The following is a 24,867-nucleotide window of genomic DNA, read 5'->3' as shown; positions in this document are numbered from 1 at the left end:
GGAAAAATTCAAAATCTTTCAACTGTCAACTGACAGCAAAGTCACAGCACGTTCCAGATGCAGTCAATTTAAATTCTCAACGGTCAAATCGAACCGGTTCTAGCGTTTAATCATATTTTAATAAAATTTAATCAGAAATGGTGTGAATTGGAACTTTATTTTGAAAAGTTGTAAAATAGTGAAAAATATATACAAAGTGTTTCACTCTACACATCGTAATGATTATTTTATGGTTTAACGAACGTTAAAAATCCTATTGATTAAGAATGATTTATTATTTCCAAATACACACACACATACAGACACCTTACAAATGCCCCCACTAGCTGCTTAGGCAAATATTTTCTCTTCCCGACGCTTCTTCGTCACTACCGTGCCCGGTTTGTGCTGCGCATCGGGATGATTCATCAGCTCCGGCGGACACACCGACACCGGGCTAGACATAAGCATCTGCTTCAGATCGTAGAACAGATGGCTGTCGTCCTTGGTGCAGAACGAGATCGCACAACCCGTCTTACCGGCACGACCCGTACGACCGATACGATGCGTGTAGTCCTCGATCGATTTCGCCATATCGTAGTTGATGACCAGCGACACGTCCTTAATGTCAATACCACGCCCAGCCACGTCCGTCGCGACCAGAATGTCCTTCGAGCCGTTCTTGAGCGAGGCAAGCGCATACTCACGCTGCTCCTGGCCCTTGCCGCCATGCAGCGTACAGGCGTTGTAGCCCAGCTTCTCCAGACCCTTGGCCAGCACGTCCGCGCCCTTCTTCTGGTTGACGAAGATGATGCACGGCGGCTCGACACCGCGCGACAGAATCTCCATCAGCTTCTTGCGCTTGTCGTTTTCGCCCATGATGTGTATGATCTGTTCCGTGCGCTCCGTCGGTTTGCCGATCGAGCCAATGTATACGGTCGCCGGTCGACGAAGGTACGTCCGGGCGAGTCGTTCCACAGCCGGAGGCATCGTTGCGGTAAACATCACCGTCTGCCGGTACTTCTTCTTGGTGTTGAAGTTTTCCATCAGCTTCGATGCGTCTTCCGCTTCCTCCGTGTCCGGTTTCAGGTTCGATACGGGCATGTACTCCAGAATCTTCTGTACGTCCGGCTCGAAGCCCATGTCAATCATACGATCTGCCTCGTCCATGACGATGTACGTACATTGGTTCAGCACGAGATAGCGATTTTCCAGCACGTCAATCAAACGACCCGGCGTGGCAATCACTATCTCACAGCCCAGCCGCAGCCGGAAACCTTGCTCCTCACGGGACAGACCGCCGACCACGACGACGGTGCGTATTCCGAGCGGAGTACCGAACTTTTGCGTTTCCTCCTCGATTTGCTGCGCAAGTTCACGCGTTGGCGCAAGGATAATCGCGTACGGGCCCTGGTCAGCCGTCTCGAGCCGGTCGATCTTGGGCAGGGACTGAATCCACGTCAGCAGCGGAATCAGGAAAGCAAGCGTTTTGCCGGAACCAGTCTCAGCGATACCGATAATGTCTCGATTCTGCAACCCGATCGGGATGGCCTGCCGCTGAATAGGGGTCGGATCCTTGTACCCAACCTTGTCGATAATCTCCAGAATCTCTTTCGGAAAGCCGGACTCCAGCCACGAGCGGATCGGGTTCGGAATCTTGCCACCCTTGATCGTGATGTTGTAATCCTCCCGGAAGATACGCCAGTCGCGCTCCGTCATCTCGTCCACTTCCTTCTCCGACCAGTGCCGATCGTCCCACTTCTGTTTGTCCTCCTTCTTCTTCACCTTCTTCAGGCGAACCTTTTCCTGCTCCTTTTCCGCCTCGGTACGGCGTTTCTCAAGCAGATCGCCGTAGAATTTGCTCTGCTTGCGCTTCTGCTCCTTTATGTCGATGCCGGCCACGTGTCCTCGTCCGTAGAACTGCACGTGGTGGCGCTCCTTGTATAGGTTGTTGTAATCGATCGACGTATCCTCCCCGGCGTCCCAATCGAACACAAACTTACGGTCGTTCAAGCGTCGTACACGTCGCTTCTTCTTCACAATGCCCAGATATCGCTCCCGAATAGCTTCCTGCTCCTTTTCCTTATCTTTTACGACCGGTTCAGGCTCCGTACCTGCCGCACCTGAACGCCTCTTGTCCGTATCCTTATCCTTGTCCCGCTCGTCGTTGATAGCCTTTCGTTCCCGCTCGCGTCGGTCGTACTTGTCGAGCGGGTCTCGCTTTTCGCGATTCAGCAGTGTTGTAACGGGGACATCACCAAACTTTGGCACATTTGCTGCTGCTGCTGCTTTCATGGCTGCCACTTCCTCCTGCCGACGCTTCAGTGCTTCGGCGGCACGCTGCTCTTTCGTGATGAAGACCGGCTTGCTACGAGCGGCCTCTTCCGCTTTCTTTTTCGCCAACAGTTCCTCCAAAGAAAGCGGCTCCTTCTTAACCAGGTCTTCTTTAGTCAATGCCGCTTTGGGGTCTCCCTTCTTAAGCTCTTCTTCCTGCTCATCGTCAAGCTTGTCTTTGCGTGCTTTATCTTTGTCTTCCGCTCGATCCCGGTCGCGGTCTCGGTCACGTTCGCGGTCCCGTTCAGCACGGTCCCGATCTCCCGGACGATCTCGCTGCTGCAATTCCCGGTGCCGTTCACGTTCACGGTCCCGCCTTCGATCCCAGTCACGATCCCGGTCACGTTCTCGTTCCCGCTCACGGTCTCGATCACGTTCACGCTCCCGCTCCCGGTCCCGATCCCGGTCGCGTTCTCTTTCGCGTTCCCTTTCACGGTCCCGATCCGGTCGGGTGTCCCGCTCTCGGGAACGGGATCTGCGTTTTTCGTTCACCATCGTGTTTGTGGATTTAAATCGATGATTTCACTGTACTCATGGTTTGAAAAGGAGTATAAATAGCAAAAATAGTTGTTTAAGGTATAGTTTTAGCGAAATGACTCTCCAAATGTGCAAATAATCACCTTTTCTTACAATGTGTAGCTTGCGTTTTGGTAAGTTTTGTAAACAATCAAGATTCCCGGCATTGACAGCAGCATCATCCCTTCAGAAACGCGATCGAAACAGTGACCACCAAGTTTTGGTGCATATGTCAAATCGAAGCGAGGAGTCTAAATTTCAAATTGACCGTTTCTTCGTTTGAAGGCAAAGGCTAAGGAATTTTCAACTCGTATTATTTTCTGTTTCTCGATACAATCACTTTAGAGATGAATATAATTTTGGAGTTGAATTGAGATTTAAAAATCAAAACGAAAAGAAGGAAAAACATGTAATACGATGTAGATAGGGCTGGTAATATAGATAAATACGATTTTGTGTTTAGTTTCGCTTATTCATGCGCCATTTCCATACACACTGATAGCGGTAACTGCACAAAAAGGACAAATAATTACACAGAGCCCATTTGAAACATCACCCAATTTCCCATTTTCCAACAAAAAAGAGCTGCATACATCATAAACAGATAACAACAAATGCCCCTTAAACAATGTAACCTTCTCTTCCCCTTTTACTAGAGCTAACTGTTTATGATATGATTTCGGACCTAATCACGTGGACGAATTGGTCATTGAACGCGCGATTTAATTGTATCCAGTTCGCGCGAAGTGTATGCGTGTGTTTGTGTGTGTGCATCGATAATGTATCGGCTAATGGTTTCCAAAACAAGCGGCCCCAACAACTACTCCACTCAAGCTCTTCCCCTGGACTCTGGGTCTGGACAGAAGGAGGAAGGTTCAAATTTCCGGTTAATGACATAATTGCACACCGTTAGAATAAATCGAGAAAAGCTCAGCGCCTCTAATAAACACCAACACCGCAACGGACATGCACCCCGGTAACCTTAACGCAACCTCCCGGTCAGTCCCTGAGGGCACGATGGGTTTGCTTCCGTTTTCTCTCCTTCTCCAAACCATCGCTGCGAGATGAATCTCTCGACGAAATTAATCCATCATCCATTAATCGACATCGACGCTCGGTAGCGATCGGTCGGGCTGTGATTGCAATCCAATACTGAAGCCGAAGTTTGCCCAGTCTCCGTTGACTTCTTCCGAATTCCATCGCAAAGGTGAGGTCCATGCAACGTACAGACAGATCGATAGATCCGATCGATACTACGCCGCACCCAAGTACACTCACCTTCAGGGAGGAATCTTGCCTTACGCAGTTTTGGGGAAAAATCCACTAAAATGGAAACGCCCAACTCAACCAGGCATACGGCGGTGGGTTGAGCCCGTTGTTGGGTAACAACTCGCGCGCGCCTCTAGGGGATGATGCCTCGTGGTATGCCGGAAGTAAAGAGAAGCAAATACCTTTTCGACGTCTCTCTCTCTCTCGTCTTTCTCGGCTGGAGGGCATCATTGCCGAAAATCACTTCACCACTTACCCCCACAAAAAGCTCTCCTTCTCTCTCTCTCTCACCTAAGGCAGTTTCTCAATTAGAACGCGCAGAAGAGAAAACCACACTGAAGGTGTAAAAAAACGCGTGCCCTCTCCTCGCCCCAGGGTCAGTTCATCTTAACATGGAACGGGTTACGAAAGAAAGTGGTGCGTTTTGCGCTTCGAGAAAGACCTCCGGCAACACCCCAATCGAGAACAAGGTGGAAAAGATCGCGGAGATTACACGATCAGGCGCCGATTGATTGGTATTTTAACCCTTCAGGGGCAACCCTTGGAACAATTTTAACCCTTGGAACATTCAGGGGCAGAAAAGCCTGGTGCAAGCCTTTCCTAGCACATGCTTTGGCGGGTTGCCGTAGTAACGTAGATGAGACTTCATCCACTTCATAAATAAATAAAACCCCACTAGAAAGCGCCCCAAGGGTTAATGAGTAGAGTAGTAAATCGATTTACGCAGCCTACTCCGCTAGTCCACGGTTGACAGCCGGGCGAACCAAAGTGCAGACCGCGGACGGTTGACTTGCCCGTAAACATGCTCTCACTTCGGTAATAATTCGGAAGACTATAATCATCTTCGCACCATCATCATCCAGCGTGTTCTGAAGCAGCCGCAGCAGCATCAGCATCAACAGCAAGCAAGAAACAAGGGAAGTTCATCCGGATTCTTGTAGAGGTGTGCGGTTTCGTTCACCCGCTCGCGCTTAATACGGTGAGCAATTTGTAGCCGGCGGTACTTTTGGAAGACTGGGTCTAGGGGCCTTTTTTTCATAAGCAAAAGGTAAAAGGGTGTAAAGGCCAACGGTGTTAAGCGGTTATCCATTTCCGCAATGCATTTTTCTAACCGTTTTCCGATCGCCTTTCCTCGGTGCAGTTCCGGTGGAGCGTAAGGCTCATTATATTACAGTTTGTAGCGTGCGATGTGGAGGAAAAGTCCTAACCGAACTCTACGATTGGCAAATTTTGGACATGATTTATGTGGGAAACAAGAGTCGCCTAACCCACACCACCTGCCACTCAGTATGGCCGCGAATCATTAGCCCTAGACATCGTGGCTATTGTTTTACCAGGCGCCATCCGATCTACTTCGAAACCGAAGGCCCTCCTCCCAAGGGCAGCATCCCATCTGGCCCTCCTTACCTGGGCCCGGGTCCAATCTCAAACACTCTCTGGGAACTGTCAAACCCCGATCCGTCAATTGGCAAATTTGTGGTGGTCAGCTGGGCTGGCCTGCGGAACCGCCAACCGCCACTCTAAGAAAAGAAGCAAAGCCCGCCAAAGTCATTAGCACATCGGGCGATTCCCTCTTTAGCGATGTACAAACCAACCAGCCGACGCAAAATCATAATGATAGCCTTTCAAGCTGCGACCCCGTAGAAGCCGAACCGGAAAGTGAAATAGTTATAAATTGGCAGCAGTTTTTCTTAACCCAATGAAGGGCACCGCAATGCCCACGCACAAAACAAAGCAATGAATAATTGAATCGAGAGAACGCCGGAGAGCCGCGCCGACAGAGAACGGACCGACTAAGGCAGGATCAAAGACGAAGGTGCTAATAGTGGGCTGGCCCACGTTCTGTTACCGTGTATTCGGGGCATCGATGCTGGCTTTGGAAATCAAACACTACCACTGAGTGATGAGCTCGGTCAGCTACAGAAACGGGAGCAGCCTAGAAAGGAGGAAGGATCTCGATAGGTTATGTCATCCTTTCTCCAGGATTTGGCCTTTTACCGGAGGCGGCATTGCCTTTGCCGTAGGATGGCAGTGCCTTCCCCTACTCCCCGCGCTCGTCAAGTTGAGAAGGACGTTTATTAGACTTTTTATTTGAAAGTAAATGAGAAATCCCGGGAACTTCTCGAGCAGCATTCCAGCAGCAGCAAAAGCTCACAAACTGTCACACAGCTCACTGCCCTTGTTGACTTCGACCACAGTCACACACACACACACACACTGGCCCTGTGGAACGAGCTAATCGGTTTTCCGTGTGGGTTTGGCAAGTGGTGTACGCCCACGTTCGGGTCCGGGATTCTCGGGCAAAGGATCATCTTACACACACCAGTGGATATGGTCCAGTTCGTCCTTTCTTCATCCCGCCCAAAACCCTGTAATTTGGGCCGAGTTTAGCGCCACCTTTGTTGTCCAGCACCGCCACATTAACCGCCCTTACCTTGTACGATATCGATACGGTTTATTTGTCCGAGGGCCAGACAGTACGCCGTCTATTGTTCTCGATTCGATAGGGTGTGTCGGAGTGTGGTGACGGGTGAGCAGGCGGTAAACGGGAACCTTCCAAGAGGTCGTCAAAATTAAATTCCAAACTTTTGCGGAGTGAGAATCTCGGGAGTGGGCGCTACATTTGCGGGACAATGATGGACAGTTGGCAGAACGGTTTTGTTTTTGGCAAAGGAAAGGCAGCAACAAGCTAGCAAATAATTACCACAACTGTGGTGAGGTTTGGCGAGGAATTGGATCAACTACATCAAGATTAATGGCTGGATCATTAATGTGTAGATCAGGCTTGTTAGATTTACTTGCTTGGAACATGATGGGTGTTGGGTATCTTGCTTTCTATCATCACTTCTTTTGCGTACATTGTATACGCCTGTGCACGTTTAATGTGTTGTCTTCGAAGGATTAACTGCTAACTGCGTCACCATTACCGCTTCGTATGATATGATCACCGTGGATCGCGTCCTAGTTCGTTCCTCACAAAGATCCTCACAAGATCTCAACCAACTGAAACCTATCCCGCTACAGTAGTGCTGCGATATAGCAATAATAATAATAATAATTTGATCTTGAACTGCATCTCAAAATTGCATCAATGCAGTATCCCTTTTATTGGTAGCTTCCGTACCATCGTTCCACCGTGTCGATTGCCACTTGATGGCGGTGCTTTACCCGTCGCTACCTCCGAGATCACTTTAAACGCTTCCGATTATCTCAATTTTATCGTGCACATCGCCCGAAGCTAAGCGAGTGAGAGCGACGAGACGGGAAGGGAAAACAATTTCGGAAGAAAATAAGCCTCCTCCCCATCCCCCGAGCGCGGGTTGGTGGGATCGATGCAAAGTGGTACCCAGAAGACGCCGCAGTCCACTTTTTATCGGTCTGGCGATAGGCGAAAGGTTTGCCGGCTCAACGTAAAAGAAGTGGTAGAGCACACACAAAAAAAAACCCTAACGGTGTCTTTACTGTTTCTTTTTGCCTGCCCTTTCCAATAAAAAACCCCTTTTTCGGTATCGATATTGGCGTTTTTATCAGTAACGGCAGCAACGGCAAGGTAGAACCTTTCGCAGTCGCTCGAAAGGTTCTCGTTTTCGTATTTATAGATTTACCGGCTGTAAATTAAATAAACACAACGAGCACACAGGAGCGTTTTTGTGAAAAGTGTTTGATTTTGTTTGATTGTATTTTGTAGCCACAAAACGACGTGGGTCATCATTATGCTGTCCAAAATTGGGATTGCCCTGGAATAGATTAAAAGAAGCGACACATTAAACAACTATGTACACAACCGTTCGAAGGGGATTGTCCATTGCACATGCTGAAATGATGCTGGTTTTAATGTCGTTCGAGCGTACAAGACTCCTACAGTCGGTCGGATGTCCTCGGAATCAGTGCTCAATCAACAAATTACAAGATACGAGTGTGTGGTTTCATCCTGTTTGATCCGTACTTTTTATGACTTGTCCTTTCCACTGTTTATGATCCATGTGGTTGCGGTTAACCCCGGTTTAATCGGGTTCCGTAGGTGGGTCTCATTAAGATGGATGTCATTCGTAATTGTTGCTGCACTGGTTTCCCACTTCGGATGTGTTCGCTTTACACGCTACCGAAACCGCATCACATTTATAGTAGTTTTGGAGCACAAAAAAAACTTAATTAAACGAACAATTCCAAGCAAAAGTTTCTGAGTTAAAAATACAGTCAAAATTAAGAGGTAAATGGATTGTGTTGCTGAGAAAAAACTGAAACCCAAACACTTTCGCTGAGTCACCCGTTTGCCGCACTGCACAAGACATTGTGGCGCTTATCCTCCATATCCTTTCGGCGTATAGACATGGCAGGATGGGAATGCCAGGAAAGGATATTGTAGCAGCAAAAATAAGAAGAAAAAAAAAGGTTGAGTAGTAACCCCCCGTGGTGGAACCCTTGCTAGAGCGTGGTAATTTGCAACAAAGCATGCTTCATTTCATGCCGCGTTAGCTAAAGCGAGCACCAGGCGAGGCCTGCACGAAGCCGTCCTCCGTACGGAAGCGCGCAAAACTCGGCTAGATTAAATCATCCAGGATGTGGGCCACCTACCGTGTGGAACAGACCTTTGCTGGTATACAGTGTCTGTGTGTGTGTTTGTGTGTCCTTTCCCGCACAGCGACAAGCGTTTTGCTGCATTTTCACGCCTGGCGGGTGGTTGCACTTTTTTCCCTTTCATTTGGAGTGTTTGTGCATCCTTCCTGTGAATCGGTCCGGCAGGTTGGTGGCAGGTTGGATTCGAGGGCGTGAAATTAGTACGATTGTTCGCAAACAAATACCAATGTTTGCCATCCGGTGGGTGAGTGCGTTTGGGTGAGAATTAATTAAGTCGTGCCGTTGAATAATGTAAAAACTATCGCTCGATCTTCTAATGCACGCTTTGGCCAAGATTACTTCCAAGTGATTCCCCATGTGACGGGTTCGATTGTGTGAGAAGAGAATTCCATTATGCTATTTGTAGATGCAAGCCTGAACAAACTGCTCCTAAACTCTAAACGCCCCGCGTCTAGCATTGAAATACGCAAACAATGCTCCATCTGGTCGGCGTCGGGGAGCGTAGTTGAAGCTCTCTCTCTCTCTTTATAGTAATCTTTCATTAATTGTAGAGCAATCAAATTTAATCAAATCAGTGTTTAACAGACCGGGCGCCGGGTAGACACATTTAAATCAATTTTGCCCTCCCAAAACCTTCCTCCGACACCGAAGTCCGCAAACGCGTTGAGGTGAGAAGAAATCAACCATCGCGATCGCGACCACCATTATGGGGCGCGTTATGTTCAATTGTTTTTCCACGCGAGATAATTCGTTGGAATGGCGATAAATGGGCTTGAACGGTTTTGGCCCCTCTCAGGTAGGTGCCACTCAGTGATTAAGGGCATCAAACTGGACCAACTGGCATTGGCCTTGGGGAGTAACACCGGTTGACCACTCTGGGCGCCACTCTGCTAGGCCGGGAGTCCTTAAAATGTAGAAATCGCTTCTTACTGGAGCACTTACTATGGGGCACCAATTTGGATCAATTTTGAGTAGACAGAAACAGAGCTTTTTTGTTTTGTTTTGGGGTAAATTAGATGCCATCTGTTGAATGTGTTGGATGGTGCCAAATGCATGTTAAAAATGGTTCAATAATGGTGCACAGCAGCTAAGCGAACCGTGTGAATATTCGGCGTTTGCGTTTGGGTAACAAAGAAAAAAGAATCCTTCATCCAAGAGAAGCAAGCGTGCAGTGATCATTTCATCAGCACCGGCTGCTACGTCAAGCCCTTCGACCGATCGTCCCAACACTGGTCTGCACCGTGCACGGTCCTCTCCTCGCAGGTCGATCGTGCCGGAAAATGAACGCAAAAGAAACTTCCGATAAACGAGGAGAAACGATCATACGCATTTTTCGATATGCGAGGCGACCGTACACACCTCAGCCGAGCGGCAGAATGAGATGGAACATTCTTCCAGCAGCGATCGCCGGCTCTTTCCCTTCGGGAGGGATCGACCAATCACACGTCCATCCAAGCGTATCCCGCTGCGTTTTGCTTTGTTTTGATCTTTCGATTCGGCGGTTGTAGAGGCACGCGAGATCCACCTGACGCGATGTAGAGATTTCCGTAGGCCGTACAAGATCCCGGCCACGGAGCAGCTCTTCGTACGCACGAAGGTATTGCGTTCTTCCCGACTTACCAGGGGCCACGACCGGGACCAGAGCATGCTTCGATCATTCGATTACGAAACCTTGTCGAAATCGGACGAACCATACATTGATGCTGCGGCTCACCTCGAAGATCAGTTTAGCGATCGTGCCCAGAGTCAGAGCGTTTTTGTTTCCAGTGTGACGTTAATGATACTTAATTTGTCGATTAAAATATCCGTGTACGTCTGGATAGAGTGCAAAGTGTGCACGGTGTGCAGAAGTAAAGGAAGTGCTTTGTGATCTGATCGTGATCTTCAGCAGGACAGCAGTGATAGTGGAAATCGTTCTTTGCGATTCTGTGACAAGCTGTGGCGGGAATTTTATAATTGACGTTTCATTTTGAAGATCGTTAATGCGTGTTTGTGCCCGTGATCAAGACAGGTGACTTAAACGAAGACACTCTAGTGATTGAAAATGACTTCGGCATACGTGCAGCAGCAGCAGCAGTACAATCATTCTTCGATGTACGGTGGCGGTGGAATGATGGGTTCCGGAGCAGGAGCTATGTTGGACACCTCGTCCTACAACCATTACAACGGAATGTCTGCCATGAGTATGGGAGGTTCAGGGCTCTGCTATGGCTATGGAACGGACAGTGCATCCTCAGAGGGCTATCACAGCCCAGGGCCGGTGTCGAGTCCTGAATCGTACTTCAACAACACAAGTCCCGCAGAATACAGTCCATCCAGTCCGTACACAAACTATGGATACTGCAGTGGAGGAGGCTCTGGATCGGGTGTTCCCAGTAACTCCAGCACCAGTAATCAAAACGCATCCTGCGAATCATACTACAGCTACGCTAATAACAGTTTCAAAACTGCCTGCCCAACCGTTCCTCGCTATGGTATGACGGAAACGAGCACTACTTCCGATCGTCCCGTCCTGCTAAACAACTACCAGAAGCGTGAGGAAAGTACACAACCACTCACCTCGTCTCAAAGCCATGCCCTCCAATCTTCAGCTACTACTTGTGGTACTGCGAAACGGCCTGTTGCTGTCGCTCAGCATCATCCGATCGCTGCGAGCTACTACAACCCGTACACCGTACCGATCGCTCGCAATCGAGCCAGCCCGACACACAGTTCCAGCAGCTCAGTCTCGCCCACTCCTTCGCAATCCAGTGGACAATCGGTGGTCGTGGTGCAGCCGGAAGTTGTGAAGAAGCGCCGACTGGCAGCGAATGCACGGGAGCGCCGGAGAATGAACAGTCTGAACGATGCGTTCGATCGCTTAAGAGATGTGGTTCCTTCGCTGGGGAACGATCGTAAGCTGTCCAAGTTTGAAACGCTTCAGATGGCCCAGACGTACATAGCGGCATTGAATGAGCTGCTTTCGCGGGATTAAGCAGCAGAATAGATAGAGGGTTTTGTAATATACTGTACAGGTGTAAGAAGTGGCTTAGCGGAGTGATATCAGAGGTGCTATGATCATGTACAGCGAAGATCGTTTAAGATAGAAATCATCGTTAAACAAGGTTCAGTAAATATAGAATAAGGCATGAAGTACTTGTAAAAAGAATCAATAATTGCACAAACCACTATGAGGAAAGCTAACATACCAAGAGCAGTTTAGGATAAGTAGAGTAAACATCAAACAATACACTAATTCAGTTTCAATAATGCTACCGTTCTTTAGCAACTCCATTGCAGCAGTGCTCCCCAACAGGATCAGGCAAGTAAGGAGAACGAACAAGTAACAAGAAAAGCAGTATAAAGAGAGAGGCAAGACTAAATGTGTATATTTAAGAAATTAATGTGTGACCAATGTGTTTGCGAGTAGGTCACTCTCGATTGTAGACATCTCTCCTGGGTCTCTCTGCCTGATTTGGCTGGAATTTTGCCCCGAAAATCGAACAGCGAAAAACCGTACCGTCATCGTCGTCAGGGTGAAATACTTCGATAATGGTACGCAATTGCTCGAAATTAAGGTGTGAAATCGAAAACGGAATGAACGATAACAGACGAAAGAAGGAGAAACGAAGGGGAGCGAATGGGACGCGGGGGGGCATATACGAAATATACCCACAAAATAAACGATAAACGCTAAACGATTGTTCGGCGATCGAGTGATAACTAATTTGTGCGAGTTGGAATTGTCTTTGTAGTTCGAAGTTGAAGGAAAGAAAACATTCCACAGCAGCCCCAGCGAACCTGTTCGGGACCAGCGACCAGCGGACGAAGGACATTCACTAGCCATACCGTAAGGTGACGGTCAATGGTGTGTCTTCCCATATTTTTTCCAGTCCTCTGTGTACGTAGGTCGTCCAGAAAAATTGGGTCTGATCAATTACCCATCGCTCCAACCAGCTCCCCCAACAGGGACGGCGGCCCGAGGTAGACCCGAGACCCGAATTACGTGCCACTCGATTGGTTTTTGGTAATTAAATTATACGCCCAAAACTTCCAGCACGTCTTCACGATCGTAACGATCGTATCGAACGTGGAGGCTGATTAGCGAAAGGAAAGCCAGAAAAAGGGCAGGGGCCTCGTCGGTGACAGCAAAACGTAAGAATTACCGGCAATTTACCCGTAAGAGGGTGAACTATTAGGACGGTTTTGTAGATCACGGCTTGAAGGTGGTGATCGATCGTCGGTGGGTAAGCATCGTCGATCGGTGTCTGTCGTCGCCGTCGTTCGTCTGGAGCCGTTGACTGCGAGATGACTTGTGGAAAATGCGCTTTGCTTCGGTCAGTTTTTGTGTGGTAGGTGTTGTGTTGGGGGGGGGGGGGGGGTATAGTGTTCTTTGCTGTACGGTCTTTGATGGGGTTAGACTTGCAAACATCTCTCTGTACAGGGTGAGCTACAGGGATGCGCGGATTGTATGTTTCATTCAAATAGTATGTTAAAATAGCAATAAAGTAGGACCAGCATCCTTGAACAAGACTTTTTTGAAAATGAAACTAGACTTCTTGAGAAAAATTCCAACACAAAAATCGTTTCAGCTGGGAGTAATTTTGCCATTAAACGTAGTCATACATCCAGCAGTGTAGCTCCACATATCCAACAAACAACCAAGCTCTCTCGGGCTGTCGTTATTGTTGCAGACGTCCCACCGATTGGCATCATCTACCCGAGCTGGTAGCTGTCGGTTCTTGGTAACGCCAGCCAAGCAGTGTGTTATTACCGTCTTCACACTTCGTCTTAGCCGACTGGCACGTTTTGTCTGATTACAATGATTTTCGAATTTGTGGTACCTTACGCACCTTACCGGAGTGCTCCACTATCCGTCACCCGGGGAGCTCGATTCACTCGCGCCACTCCACGATCTGTGGCCTGTGTCGTAAAGCCGGAAGGCTACAGGAAACGTTGCTAGATCGATTGATTAGATTCTAAGGTGGATCGTTATGACTCGACGGATAGAAGGCTAGAAGTGCCGAGATGATCTAATTGGATTTGTGGTTTAGCTGGCAGGGGTGTATTTGACGTCACTGTATTCAATTTAAGACACGTTGCATCATATTCCATCACTTTTGAAGAAGTTTTAGATAGTTAAGTTGCAAATTGAACTCTTATAGGTTATCCGTTTCCCTAGTCTTATCCACATGGGAACTACATTGTGTCTCGCAATATCTGAAGCAATTTACGAGGTGTTAGGCAGTCCCAACAAAAGCCAAACCCACACTTCATAAATTACACTTCATGGCGCCAAGCAACTGGGTTCAACTTCTCCGGACCAACAAGCAACAAGCGAACCCCTAGCAAATCCAAACAAACAAACAAAAAGTGCAAAACGCACAACGAAAACAACTTATGAAGCCATCAAAACGGTGGAAAACGTCTCCACAAGGGCGACAAGGATTGGTGGGCTTCCGTGTGACCTGCCCTGGGAGAACTTCTGGCGGAATCGGTTGCGAAAGAATCTCAAACTCGGATCTGATTTCCGATAACAGCCATCCTTCCGATACCGTTCCCATTGCACGAAGACATAAAACTACCTGCACGGGACGGGGTGGGCGAAACCGACCTGCGTCGGTTGTGCCCCGGCCGTAATTTACCACCCTCTGGGGCGATAACCGGAACGATAACTGACTATTGTCGGATGTGAACTGAAGCCCCTGGTATGGGTCAATCGAACTGCGGATGAATGACGGATAGAGCTGACCCGAGATCTGTGAAGGTCACAAAAACAGTTCGACACCGAAGGCGCACCACCAGAGGATCCCGATCGGTTTATGACAGTCGTAAATTTTAGCCTAATTTGACCGGCTTCCACCGACACATTACATGGGATGCTGCTGCTGCTGTTCCAAAGCATTTGTTGCCCTAAATGGCCATTGTTGCAATTGGTGAGCCTAAAGCCGGTCGATTATGAAACCCACGGGATGTGTGTTGCTTTCTTGGAAAACAAAGCAAAAACATATGTACCCGACTTGAGGCAGTTTGGGAGTTATGAGTTCAGGGTTGGTGCGGCGCCAGCGATTAGAAGTTTGTGTGAAATGTGGCAAATTTATTGATTCTAGGTATAGGACGATCTTACACAAGAGTGCAAGAAAGATTCCTTAGAAGTGTTTGCTGTTTAACGTGTGCCTTTTAAACGCTGAAATAGATAAACGCTCGCTTCTGATACTCCACCTCCACACGTGAATGAGCTTCCAATGGCTTTCATGCCTCATTTTCCAAAGTAACAAGGGAACCTCTCACTGCTCTCGATTATTAGCCGCCGATTGATTAACGCACAACAAACATCATCCTACAGTTATAGTTCATTGAAATGCTAAAAAGGTATCGGTTCCTTTGCGTTTTCCCGGGGGCCAGGTCGGAAGTGCCCGTTGCAACCCTCGGGCATCAATTATCCGTGGCCACCAGTTCAACGACTTTTTCGTCGCTGGACGCGCCTCGGGTTGTATTTGTTGGGGTGAAAAATCCGAAAATCGTTCTTTCTCCCCCAAAACATGCCCGTCGGAAGGTGAACAAACCTGAGCGACCATTATGAGCCTTCTCGCGCGCTCTCTTTCTCTATCGGCACAATGGAAAATTATTCAAATTACACTGATAGTTCTAAGAACTTCGGCAACATTCCGCGTATCATACAGGCCGTGAGCACTTCCAGCATCCCGACGGCATTATTTCTTTCTCTCTCTCTCTCTCGCTGTCTTCCGTTCCGGCAGATAATGTTCCGGTTTTTGGGGGGTTGCTCGGTGGCAAGGTGAACGAGCCTCTCCCCATCAAATCGTACCGCGTCCGGATGGAAGTGGTCAGCAGTATATCGGGAAATAGACGCGGGAAGCAAGAGAGGTTCAAAAAAATTGCATAATTTCCTTCCACAACCTATGCACTCCGGAGCTGAACAGGGGCAAGAGGCTTTGTAGCATTCGGCAAAGAATATTCCGGCGAATGGATTTCGAGCGATTTGATTTGGCAAAAGAGGAAATTTGGTGCTGAAATGGAAGATTGGCTGTAAAGACGGAGAAAAGAAGAGGCGCCACTGAATGGACTTGTTCGTGTTCAACGCACTTCAAGTGTTTTCCCCCATTCGCACTCTCGCTTTTAAACTCCCAATTGAGCTGCAGAAGGAAAAGGAGGCAATATGTAAAGATGTAAAGTACATTTAAACTATAGTAGAAATGCCAACACACAGCTTGTGGTTTACCTTCAATATCATCTATAAAAAATGCATACTTTTTTTCAGATCATCATTTAAACTTGTTCCTTCCGGATCTCATCTCAACAGTCGGAACAAAAAAACAGACCATAAAAATCACAATACAATATCATCCTCCAAGTGCCCAGTCGTGCGTAGATCCTTCCTGCGTAAAGTGCAGCTCGCCTCGCTTATCTGCTTGCTTGCGTGCTTACTTGCGCATGCATCGATGCGCAACGGAAGATGCTGCAACACAAACTCAGCCAAGGCGCAGAACGCAACTCGGGAGCGCAAACATTCGCACATCCGTGCACGCAGCAGGGGAAACGGGAGGGCGGTATCGTTAATGGTAAATGATGAGTGGAGTGTGTATATATTTTCCTCTCCAATTCTTCTGCCCGGGTTTTTCACTTTGGCCTTCATTATTATTTAGCTTCTCGCTTTCGTTTACACTTTCGTTGGTTGTGGCGGTTTGTTTTTTTTCTCTTCCCTTTGCTCAAAATATGTATTCCACCGACCTGGCACCGACGTTACCTCCTGAGATTCCACCGTCTTAGTAGCACATTTTGTTGCCCTTTAGTTTTGTCTAAGTAGCCGGCGGGTTGCTAAGGGCAGTGCCGCGCGGTCGTCTTGCACTGATTGCCCTCCGCCCGGTAGCTGATCATTATTCAAACAATAATCCCTAATCACCGGTACGGCACGACTGGGGCGAAGGCCGCCGAATGCAAAAACCCCTCCGAAGCGAGGCTGGAGCGTGGAATTCGTGCCAATGTAGCTACAAAGAAGCCAAATCTATAATGTTTGGGCCTTGAATGCTTTACAGGCTGCGTATTTTTTGCGTTCGGTACAGTTTTGGTGCTGAAAAAGGAGAACAGTGTGTGAGTGTTTGGTCCATTTGTGCTTTTCTTCCCAGTTTTCGATCGCAACGGCGTTGATTAACATTCTAGTTGCTGTTTAATGTCATTAAATGGGAGAATATGGTAGTTATGTTTAAGAAATTGCAAGGTAAAATTAAATGGTTGTAATTATGTATGGAAGCTTTCATTTACTTAACGACCCTTTTTTGCTTGGTGGAAGGAAAATGAAGAATTGATCATTTGTCTCAACAATAGGCTATCGGGATCTTGGGCTAAAGCTTTCCCAGGGAAATTAAGCACAAATGGGTAAATTTTCTTAAGACAAACCAAATCTTTTCCTAACAACAGGACATGGATACAATATAAAAATCTAACAAAAACCTCAAAGCGTGTTTGAGGCTTCAAATTGAAACAATTTCATCGAAAAAAGAAGATAAATGCAAACATAAAAAACAACATTTGTCCGTCATGGGAGTTTAGAAAACTGCAGACTGTATTTGTGGTTTCAAGTACGTATTTCCGCTGCACCGTGTAGCTTCCGACTTCGATCTCAATCTCCAGCCTACGCATTTATGTGGTTGCAAACAAACTGGTACAGTCTCACATCTAGATTAGCGTAAATCGTTGCCCTAAGCGCGCAAAGAAACCGCCTCCGAAAAGGAATCCGCTTGCCAATGGTAACAATTTTATTAAATTACATCCCTAACCGCACGCATACCTGGGCAAGGGAAAAAAGCCAAATGTTTAGGTAACGGACAACAGCACTATCGACGCCACCGTTGCCGCTACCATTTCAACAGGTAGCTGCTGGTCTCTGCCAGATCATGGGTAATCAACCCACACCACCACCATCATCCCATCGGTTCCCACGGCACTGGCCAGTGTTACAATTTATCATAAACATCTCCACCCGCTCGTACTCGGACCACGAGGTCATCGGCGGTGGTCGAAAAATTCCCAGCACTGGGAGAACCTGCGAAAGACATCAATTAGCGATCGATAAGCGAACTGCGATGATGAACGGTGTTTGCAGACAGGAGGCCGGAAATTCCAGGCCCCAAACAAAAAAAACCTACGTTCCACGAGGAACTGAGAGAGAGTGCAATACTCCTAAAACATCGCACCCCAGACGGACGCGCGTGTAATTAGAGCTGAGGGCTGAGAACAAGAAGCCCCATGTACGCATACGATCCGTCACATTAGGATCACCGCTAATCGTTCTGGTGCTGTGCGCGGCTCGATTAAGCTAAAAACGGTAGCAAAATTGTGTCGAGAAAGTCGACAAAGACGGATGCCGCCACCACGGTAAAGCCACGGTGCGGTGCGCTGATGACTACAAGAAAGCAAGCATGGCAAAGGGCGGCACTGTTCTGTCCCACGGCGCTAGTGACCTCTGTGTTTGCTCCGCCGCCAACACTGTAAGCGGGCGGTCGGCTGCGCTTGCCTTTGACTCATCTACATACATCTACGCCACATTGGAGGAAGGGATTGTTTACGCTTATTAATTAAATTCAAATTATGATCTTCTGTACTTTTTCTTTCTCTCTCTCTCTCTATCCCTCTCTGTTGTTGCACAATTATCCGGTGCTCCATCTAGTGCTCACTGATGTAAATGATGTTTCGGCGTGAAGAATAAGCCGTCGATGACGAAGAATGGATACTCACGGGACTTTAGGATGGACTTTAGTTGGGCCACGGTTTATTCATTCGCTATGGTTGCCTATGGGTTCATCCCAGCAATGAAAGGATTTGGAGGGAAGGGATTTTTTTCTATGCTCAGTCTCCCCAAAACTTGGGAGCGGAACAGAGACGTGTAACGGCATAGCAACCGTAGTGTGCTATGAGTATGTTATGGACGGTGGTATGATGACCACACAAGATTTGTGAGTTCCGTAAGAACGATCTATTCGTTCAAGTTCGAAAACTTCAAGAAACCTCTTTGCAATCGGGAAAAGAAACAACAGAAGCACCTCAAAAAGTCCATTATCCTGAAATCCTGAAACGGCGTTGCAACTTCACAACACACGTACCAATCGGCTCCGGGCAGAAACGTGTCGCGTGCTGAAATGAGCCTTTTAAGCTGCCCGTTCCTGCATTTCAACACGTTCGCAGAAAAGCCATTCGCCCCCCAGGACAAGACACTCTCGATCGGCTCCATTTATACTCACCGCCTCGCAAACTGCCTCGGAGGTGTTAAGCTGAAAATGATTCCTAACAAGCGGCATCCTTTCACCGGCACGAGAGCCTTCCCGACGGCGACCAAGGGACTCTTTCGTGAAAAACAATTGCGTGCAATCTGATTACGGTAAGAACGGGCTGTGTCTTGTTATTTAAGATCGGCACAAGTTCGTAGCCTTTGGGGATCGAAGGAGCATGTTATCTTCTCTGAGTTTTGGGGGCAAGATCGTGTACAGAACTGGTCTTGTCAATTGAAGTCATTAAGGTAAGTCCAGACTGGAGGCGCTAGTATGATGTGATTATTAGTTATGGCCTATAATGTTGTAAATCATTTTCAACACACCAACCAAGGACCATTAATCTCTTCAACAACTTCAGAAGCAAATCCGAACAACCCTCAACACTGTCGCGCTCAACAATCACAGCCATCCTGTCATTGGAACCGTTTAAATGAACCTTCTTCCCCCGTCAAGAATCGATTGAATTCTCGAAAAATCAAAATAACTCTCTGCCCAACGCACTGGCCAATCGAACCCTTCCCGGCTATTGGTAATTATCGGCGATTATCAGCAGGTCCCCGTTTAATCACACTTGTGCTTCGCGAGTTTCGCTTTCACGCAGGCCGACGACCACGGAGGTCATTCTCCCCCTGCCGGGCCGCCCCCGGGGGTATCAATCGGAAACGAGTCACATTGCTAGGATTGTTACCCCTTCCGATGCAGAAATGATGGCGCTTTCGGTTCTACCCGCACCTGCCGGAGGTCTCTATCTCCGACTCGATCGCCAATTAGATCACAGAATGGTCTCCAAGGTGAATTGTTGGTGAATTCGATTAACCTCCACTCGATGTCCAATCTCGAGTGCGCTCGATCTGGAATGAATTCAGAATGCTAGAAACCAAGTTCCTTACCCCGTATAAGCTCTAGCCTGGTTAACACGCATGGTGAACAATTTAATAAGCAATAATGACATTTCTGTGTCTCATCGATTGCTTCCAGTGATGCGGCGCTTTGCTGCAAGATGGGGTGTGGAGGATTTACTGAAGGTACTGATCGAACTGATCGTTTGTGTTGCTTGTTTTTTTTGCTCTCCACTCCAGAACTTCCGCCGGGATTCACATTTTTCCGATACCGATCGGGTACTTATGTAACTCGGCGGAGCTTACGGTTCGGCCCGCGAGGCCCACAAGGTAATAGCCCATAATTGAGACTGAAAAATTGTAAACCTCCGCGCACCGAACACCGTTTGCACCGCATCGGGAAGCGGGTGTAAGCGTTGAGAGTATCACCGGGTAAAGAAAGAAAGAGAGAGCAAGAGAGAAGAAATCACCGATTGAGCATATTTATTAATTATCTTCATCGCTTCGGTACGGATTTAACGCAGCGACCGGAAAGCATTTCGGACGCTTTGTGCCAACGAGTTTGGCTGGGCTGTGTGCTTGCGCGGTGTCTTTTGAATGCCCCCGTTGAAGTAACGATCGATTTGAAGATGTTACCACGGGGTTGACTTTTTGCAGGCAAGAAAATCTGGACTGAAACTCCTTTATAACCCTTAAAATACGAGGAGCTATTATCCCACTGAGCGAAATGTATGATAAATTGCTAATCAAAATATTTCCTTGTCATCCCATCTCCAACGCAACTCGCTGCGTGTTTAACCGCTTCTTCCGGCCGTACTCGTAGTAAGAGCGAAAAATTCTTCCGATCTATCAAACTCATCGATCGGTTTCCCATCGACCCCGATGAGAACGAGATCACTTCCGGAAGTCGTGCTCGATAATCGTTTTTTCCTCCCTTCCTTGGTGATCATCGTGGGACACACGGGACACTCGTCTAGAGCCCCTTCTTGGTCACGGAGCATCATTCGTCATTCTCAAGATTTTCTCACAACTCATCCCATCGGCACAGTGAACCGATCGGATCGTGTAAGCGCGCGCAAACTAAATTGACCGAAAAATTTCTCCACGGGCGTGGAATATTAGACTAGCGAGACCAGCGCCACCAGAGCAGCAGCACCACGGCGGCAGTGAGCGTTCTGAGGGATAATTAATTTCTCAAGCTTAGCGGCTCATCATGGTAACGTTGGAACCGGGTTTGTTACTGGGCGGCATCCAGCAAAGTATCGTCGGGAGCGGTTTTGTTCCATTGAAGATGGGTTGAGACGATAGTGTGCAATTGAATATCTTTGTCCAATGCCGCTCTTGTAACATCACACAATATTGTGCCACAGGTTGACAAAAGTTGATGTTGGTCTAAGGTAAAGAATCCCTTGACAGTTAGCTCCATATACAGAGTTGAAATTATTTGCCATCCCCAAGGGAACAATTTTGTGACATAGCTAATAACGTTTATTTTTACTATAATTACTCATATTAATTGTTGGACGAGGAGGACCTCAGTTCATTCAGTTGTGTTTCAGCTACCAAACCTTCAACTAAACATGACGCGTAAGCTACTGTGTGTAGTAGTACTCTTGTGTTTCGTCACCTCCAGTGCTAATGCTTCTTTAGTGGTTAAGCCCGCTCCAGATGACTACAAGGCGGAAAGCACCGCTTCTTTGGTAGAACGAATTCTTCTCGAATCAACCTCCATACCGATCGAAACTTACACCCTTGCGGGAACAAATGAGTCATTTGTCAAAGCGGTGATTGATCGGCTTGCTTGGAGAGCAGGCAAACTAATGATTCCGATGTTTAACAACGCTCTCTCGTCGCATGTCCAAACTAGACAGCTGATCATAATGGGAGCAGATGATGTCGACACTATGATGGTATGGTTGGAATGATACTTTATTTCATTGTGATGATAAAACGAATAGTTGTACATCTTTTAAGGGCACCGATGTGAAGGTGTTTGGACGACAACAGCCCAACTACTTTGCTGCTAACAACCGGGACATCTACATCATACTCCTTTTGTCCGATCTGCGTTTCCTGAATGGGCGAATCGTGTTTCTGCTCAGTGAATTGTTCTCATCGATCAACTTTATAGTGATTGTGCCGCCTCCGTTTGAATTTCAACCACCGCTCCTCATTAGCACTGACTATAACAAGGGCCTCGTGATCGTGCCTCATGACGTAACTATGCGGGAAATGTTTTCCGATCGCTTCGATGCCGATCGTCACCCAGTGGTGAAGATAGTAGGCTATGGTTTTCGAATATGTATACGGATCAACGAGCAGGGACAAGCGGTAGGCTACGATTGGAACGTGTTTCGTACCATTTTGGAGCACATGAAACTGCGCTGGCATGTGACTGTTTACGAGCTGAATTCAACTATGGAGCTGATGCAATGGTTCAACAAGGAGCTGGATGAGGGTCACATAGAGATCTTGATCGATCGAACCTTCCGGCCGAATACGAACTCGGTGCAGCATGTCCTACCCGAGATGAACGGAGTGTGTCTGATCATTCCCAAAACGCAAAAGTACGAGATCCTACAGCATCTCCTGCGACCGTTTGCCTCGACTGCTTGGATTGTACTGATCGTTGCCCTGCTGGTTGGTTCCTACATAGCTAAGCGCCACTTTCGGCATAGCCTACTCGACACTCTCATCTTCGGTGTGGACCTGGACGCTGCCAGCGTATCTCGCAGGGAACGTATCGTGCTGTTCGCCTGCTTGGTTGTGTTTTTCATCCTTTCCGAAGCGTACCAAGCCAAGCTGTTGGCGCTGATGAGCTCCAGCCGCTATCCGCCCGATCCAAAGACGGTGGCCGAATTCCTGCAAACCGACACACTGCTGTACGTAGGTGAGGCTACTGCAACGGTTCTTTCGTTTCGTCCATCGTTAACAGGACGCGTGCGGAAGGCGGCCGACTACTGGTTCACGTTCGATGGTGAGCAGGACTACGGCACACTGATGCAGTGTCCTGTTGCATGGGACTTTTTCCTACGCTGGACCAACCGGCATTACAACCTGTACGGGTACAACGTTCGGCCGCGGGTGCACATCGTGGCGGAGAATATCCTTTCCCTGTCGGCTTCTTACACGTTTTCACGTACGTTTTTGCTCTATCCACGGTTTAAGGTTTATCTGGACCGTATTTACGAAAGCGGGCTGATGCGCTACTGGCAAACGGAACAGGATCGTCGGCAAATGTTTGAGCAAAAGTTTGTGTTCGTAGAGAATGAGATCATTTCGTTCAACGATCTGATCATGGTGTGGATCGTACTGGGGATCGGTCATGGATTGGCGTTTGGGGTGTTTTTGATAGAGCTGTTGAGCTTTTTGCTCAAACGATACGTGCGCAATCGTTGGCCCGCAACACGCAGACAACAACGGTTGTTTAAAAAGTCCAAAAAGCATCGTCAATTATATCCATCCATACCGATGAACGACTCCAACGAAAGCCATTAACTCGGATTCAATTGCAGTTAAGCAAATCACAATAAAGTGCAGCTTAATCCAATGTAGTACCCAGCGGGCACTATCAGCACACGCTCCCTCACAGATGGTTCGTATCGTTTTTCCCCAGCTTTCAATTACGGGTTGTCATTATTACAGCTTTTGCTCGCGTGTCACTCCGCACTCTGCTTAATTGAGCCGTAAAGCTAAGGGATAAGCCTTGAAGCGCCTGTAAAGAGCCACCGAAAACAGCAGCCAGGGCGCATAACTGGCCAGCTGTTGCACCCAGCACAAACACATTGTCGCTTAACATTGTCTTCGACGACCTATGGCGCGTAATTTCGTGGCGCAAGACATAGACAAAAGCCCGTGGCACCCGTGGGTCAGCTCCAGCCGTATCTAAATTGCTTTCCAAACGCCGATACTTGCTTCCCATGTATCCCATGAACCATAAGTTCTCATCTCAAACCGTACAACTGGTTGTTTGTGCTTGTTTGTGTCTACAATGAGCTTCGGCTTATCTTCACACCTGATCGGTATCTCAATTGCTTACCTTGTAACCGGGGGCTAATTTACGAGCTTAGTGTATGTAAGCTGCTCTGCTGCTATTTACACCATCAGTGTTTGGTGTCGTCCTTTTCGTCACACTTCAATCTACCCCGATAGGCGACCGGATCAAGACACGACATGTGATGAGGTAGGAAAAGAAAGGAATTGAAAAGAAATAACCAAGGGCTTTGAAGAATCAACGGTAACGGCAACAGAAGAAGGAGAAGAAAAAAAACACTCCTCCCGAGAGCATCAGTGTCAATCTCTGTCCTGCCTTACTTGCAGGAGACATTGTGATGGCGCATTCCGGCCGGGTTGGTACGGCACCGGCAAGATGTTCGACGGCCGATAAAACATCCATCCATCCAGCCCAATCCTGGTCGGTACGACGCTCATTACCTAATTACGGCGAGGTGTCTTTGAATTCCCGGAATGGCTTTATGGCTTCGGCCTGCCTCGTGTCATGCGGGCTTTGCGGGTGGATGCTGGTGGTGTTGAAATTGTGTGCTTTCTGATGTGAAGCTTCACAAAACGTTGTGCAGAGACACCGGGCACAATAATTCACCCGAAAACTCTGTCGCTGTAGCTTAAGCTCAACGATAACTTTGCACAGGGTGTGTGTGTGCTCTTGGAATGGGAAAGATCACGTGCTGTGGAAGTTGTAATGAAAGGATTGATTTACATAATTGGTTCTATTAAAATTGATTCGTGAAAGTGTCGGATTGATGCATGTATAATGTGGTTGGAAATTGAAATTGTAGCTCTCATGGGTATCTAGCTTTTGCATTTTAATTCAAATAAATCACACAATATTTATCAAATCGTCTCCAGACTGAGCTAAATTTCGTTCCGAAACTCGTTCGTTCCAGCCAACGAGGAGAGGGTAATACAATTTTCCAATAAAAAAATCACTAATTCCCTCCACGCATGTGGGACAGTTATGCAAATGCAAACTGAATCGTTTCATATTTTTCGCACTCAGTCGTTCGTTTGTCGATCAGCAAAAAGGACTAACCGCTACCATGAAACCTACCCGCTGGTTGTATATTAAA

General features: G+C 47.7%; 3 protein-coding genes across 4 annotated transcripts; 2 read left to right on the top strand and 1 right to left on the bottom strand.

Moving 5' to 3' along the window:
- Positions 1–251: 251 nt before the first annotated feature.
- LOC120903079 (probable ATP-dependent RNA helicase DDX23) lies at positions 252–3,000 on the bottom strand. 2 transcript variants are annotated; one of them, XM_040312292.1, is made up of 2 exons: positions 2,934–3,000; positions 252–2,838 (listed from the first exon to the last, which is right to left on the bottom strand). In XM_040312292.1, the coding sequence occupies exon 2, from the start codon at positions 2,806–2,808 to the stop codon at positions 331–333; it is 2,478 nt and encodes an 825-aa protein (XP_040168226.1). In that variant the 5' UTR covers positions 2,809–2,838; positions 2,934–3,000; the 3' UTR covers positions 252–330. The 2 variants fall into 2 exon arrangements, with proteins under 2 accessions (XP_040168226.1, XP_040168227.1); XM_040312293.1 differs by having other exon boundaries at positions 252–2,843; positions 2,934–2,985.
- Positions 3,001–10,408: 7,408 nt separating this feature from the next.
- Positions 10,409–11,650, top strand: LOC120904970. The gene has a single exon (XM_040315548.1). It carries the CDS (start codon positions 10,721–10,723, stop codon positions 11,648–11,650), a length of 930 nt encoding a protein of 309 aa, XP_040171482.1. The 5' UTR covers positions 10,409–10,720.
- Positions 11,651–21,600: 9,950 nt separating this feature from the next.
- LOC120904969 lies at positions 21,601–23,278 on the top strand. The gene is made up of 3 exons (XM_040315547.1): positions 21,601–21,690; positions 21,755–22,670; positions 22,716–23,278. The coding sequence occupies exons 1-3, from the start codon at positions 21,601–21,603 to the stop codon at positions 23,276–23,278; spliced, it is 1,569 nt and encodes a 522-aa protein (XP_040171481.1).
- The last annotated feature ends 1,589 nt before the right edge of the window (positions 23,279–24,867 follow it).

This window comes from Anopheles arabiensis, chromosome 3, assembly GCF_016920715.1.
Source record: "Anopheles arabiensis isolate DONGOLA chromosome 3, AaraD3, whole genome shotgun sequence".
Taxonomy (NCBI): Eukaryota; Metazoa; Arthropoda; class Insecta; order Diptera; family Culicidae; genus Anopheles; species Anopheles arabiensis.
The sequence above is the reverse complement of the archived record's forward strand: the minus strand, read 5'-3'. Positions and strand labels throughout refer to the sequence as shown.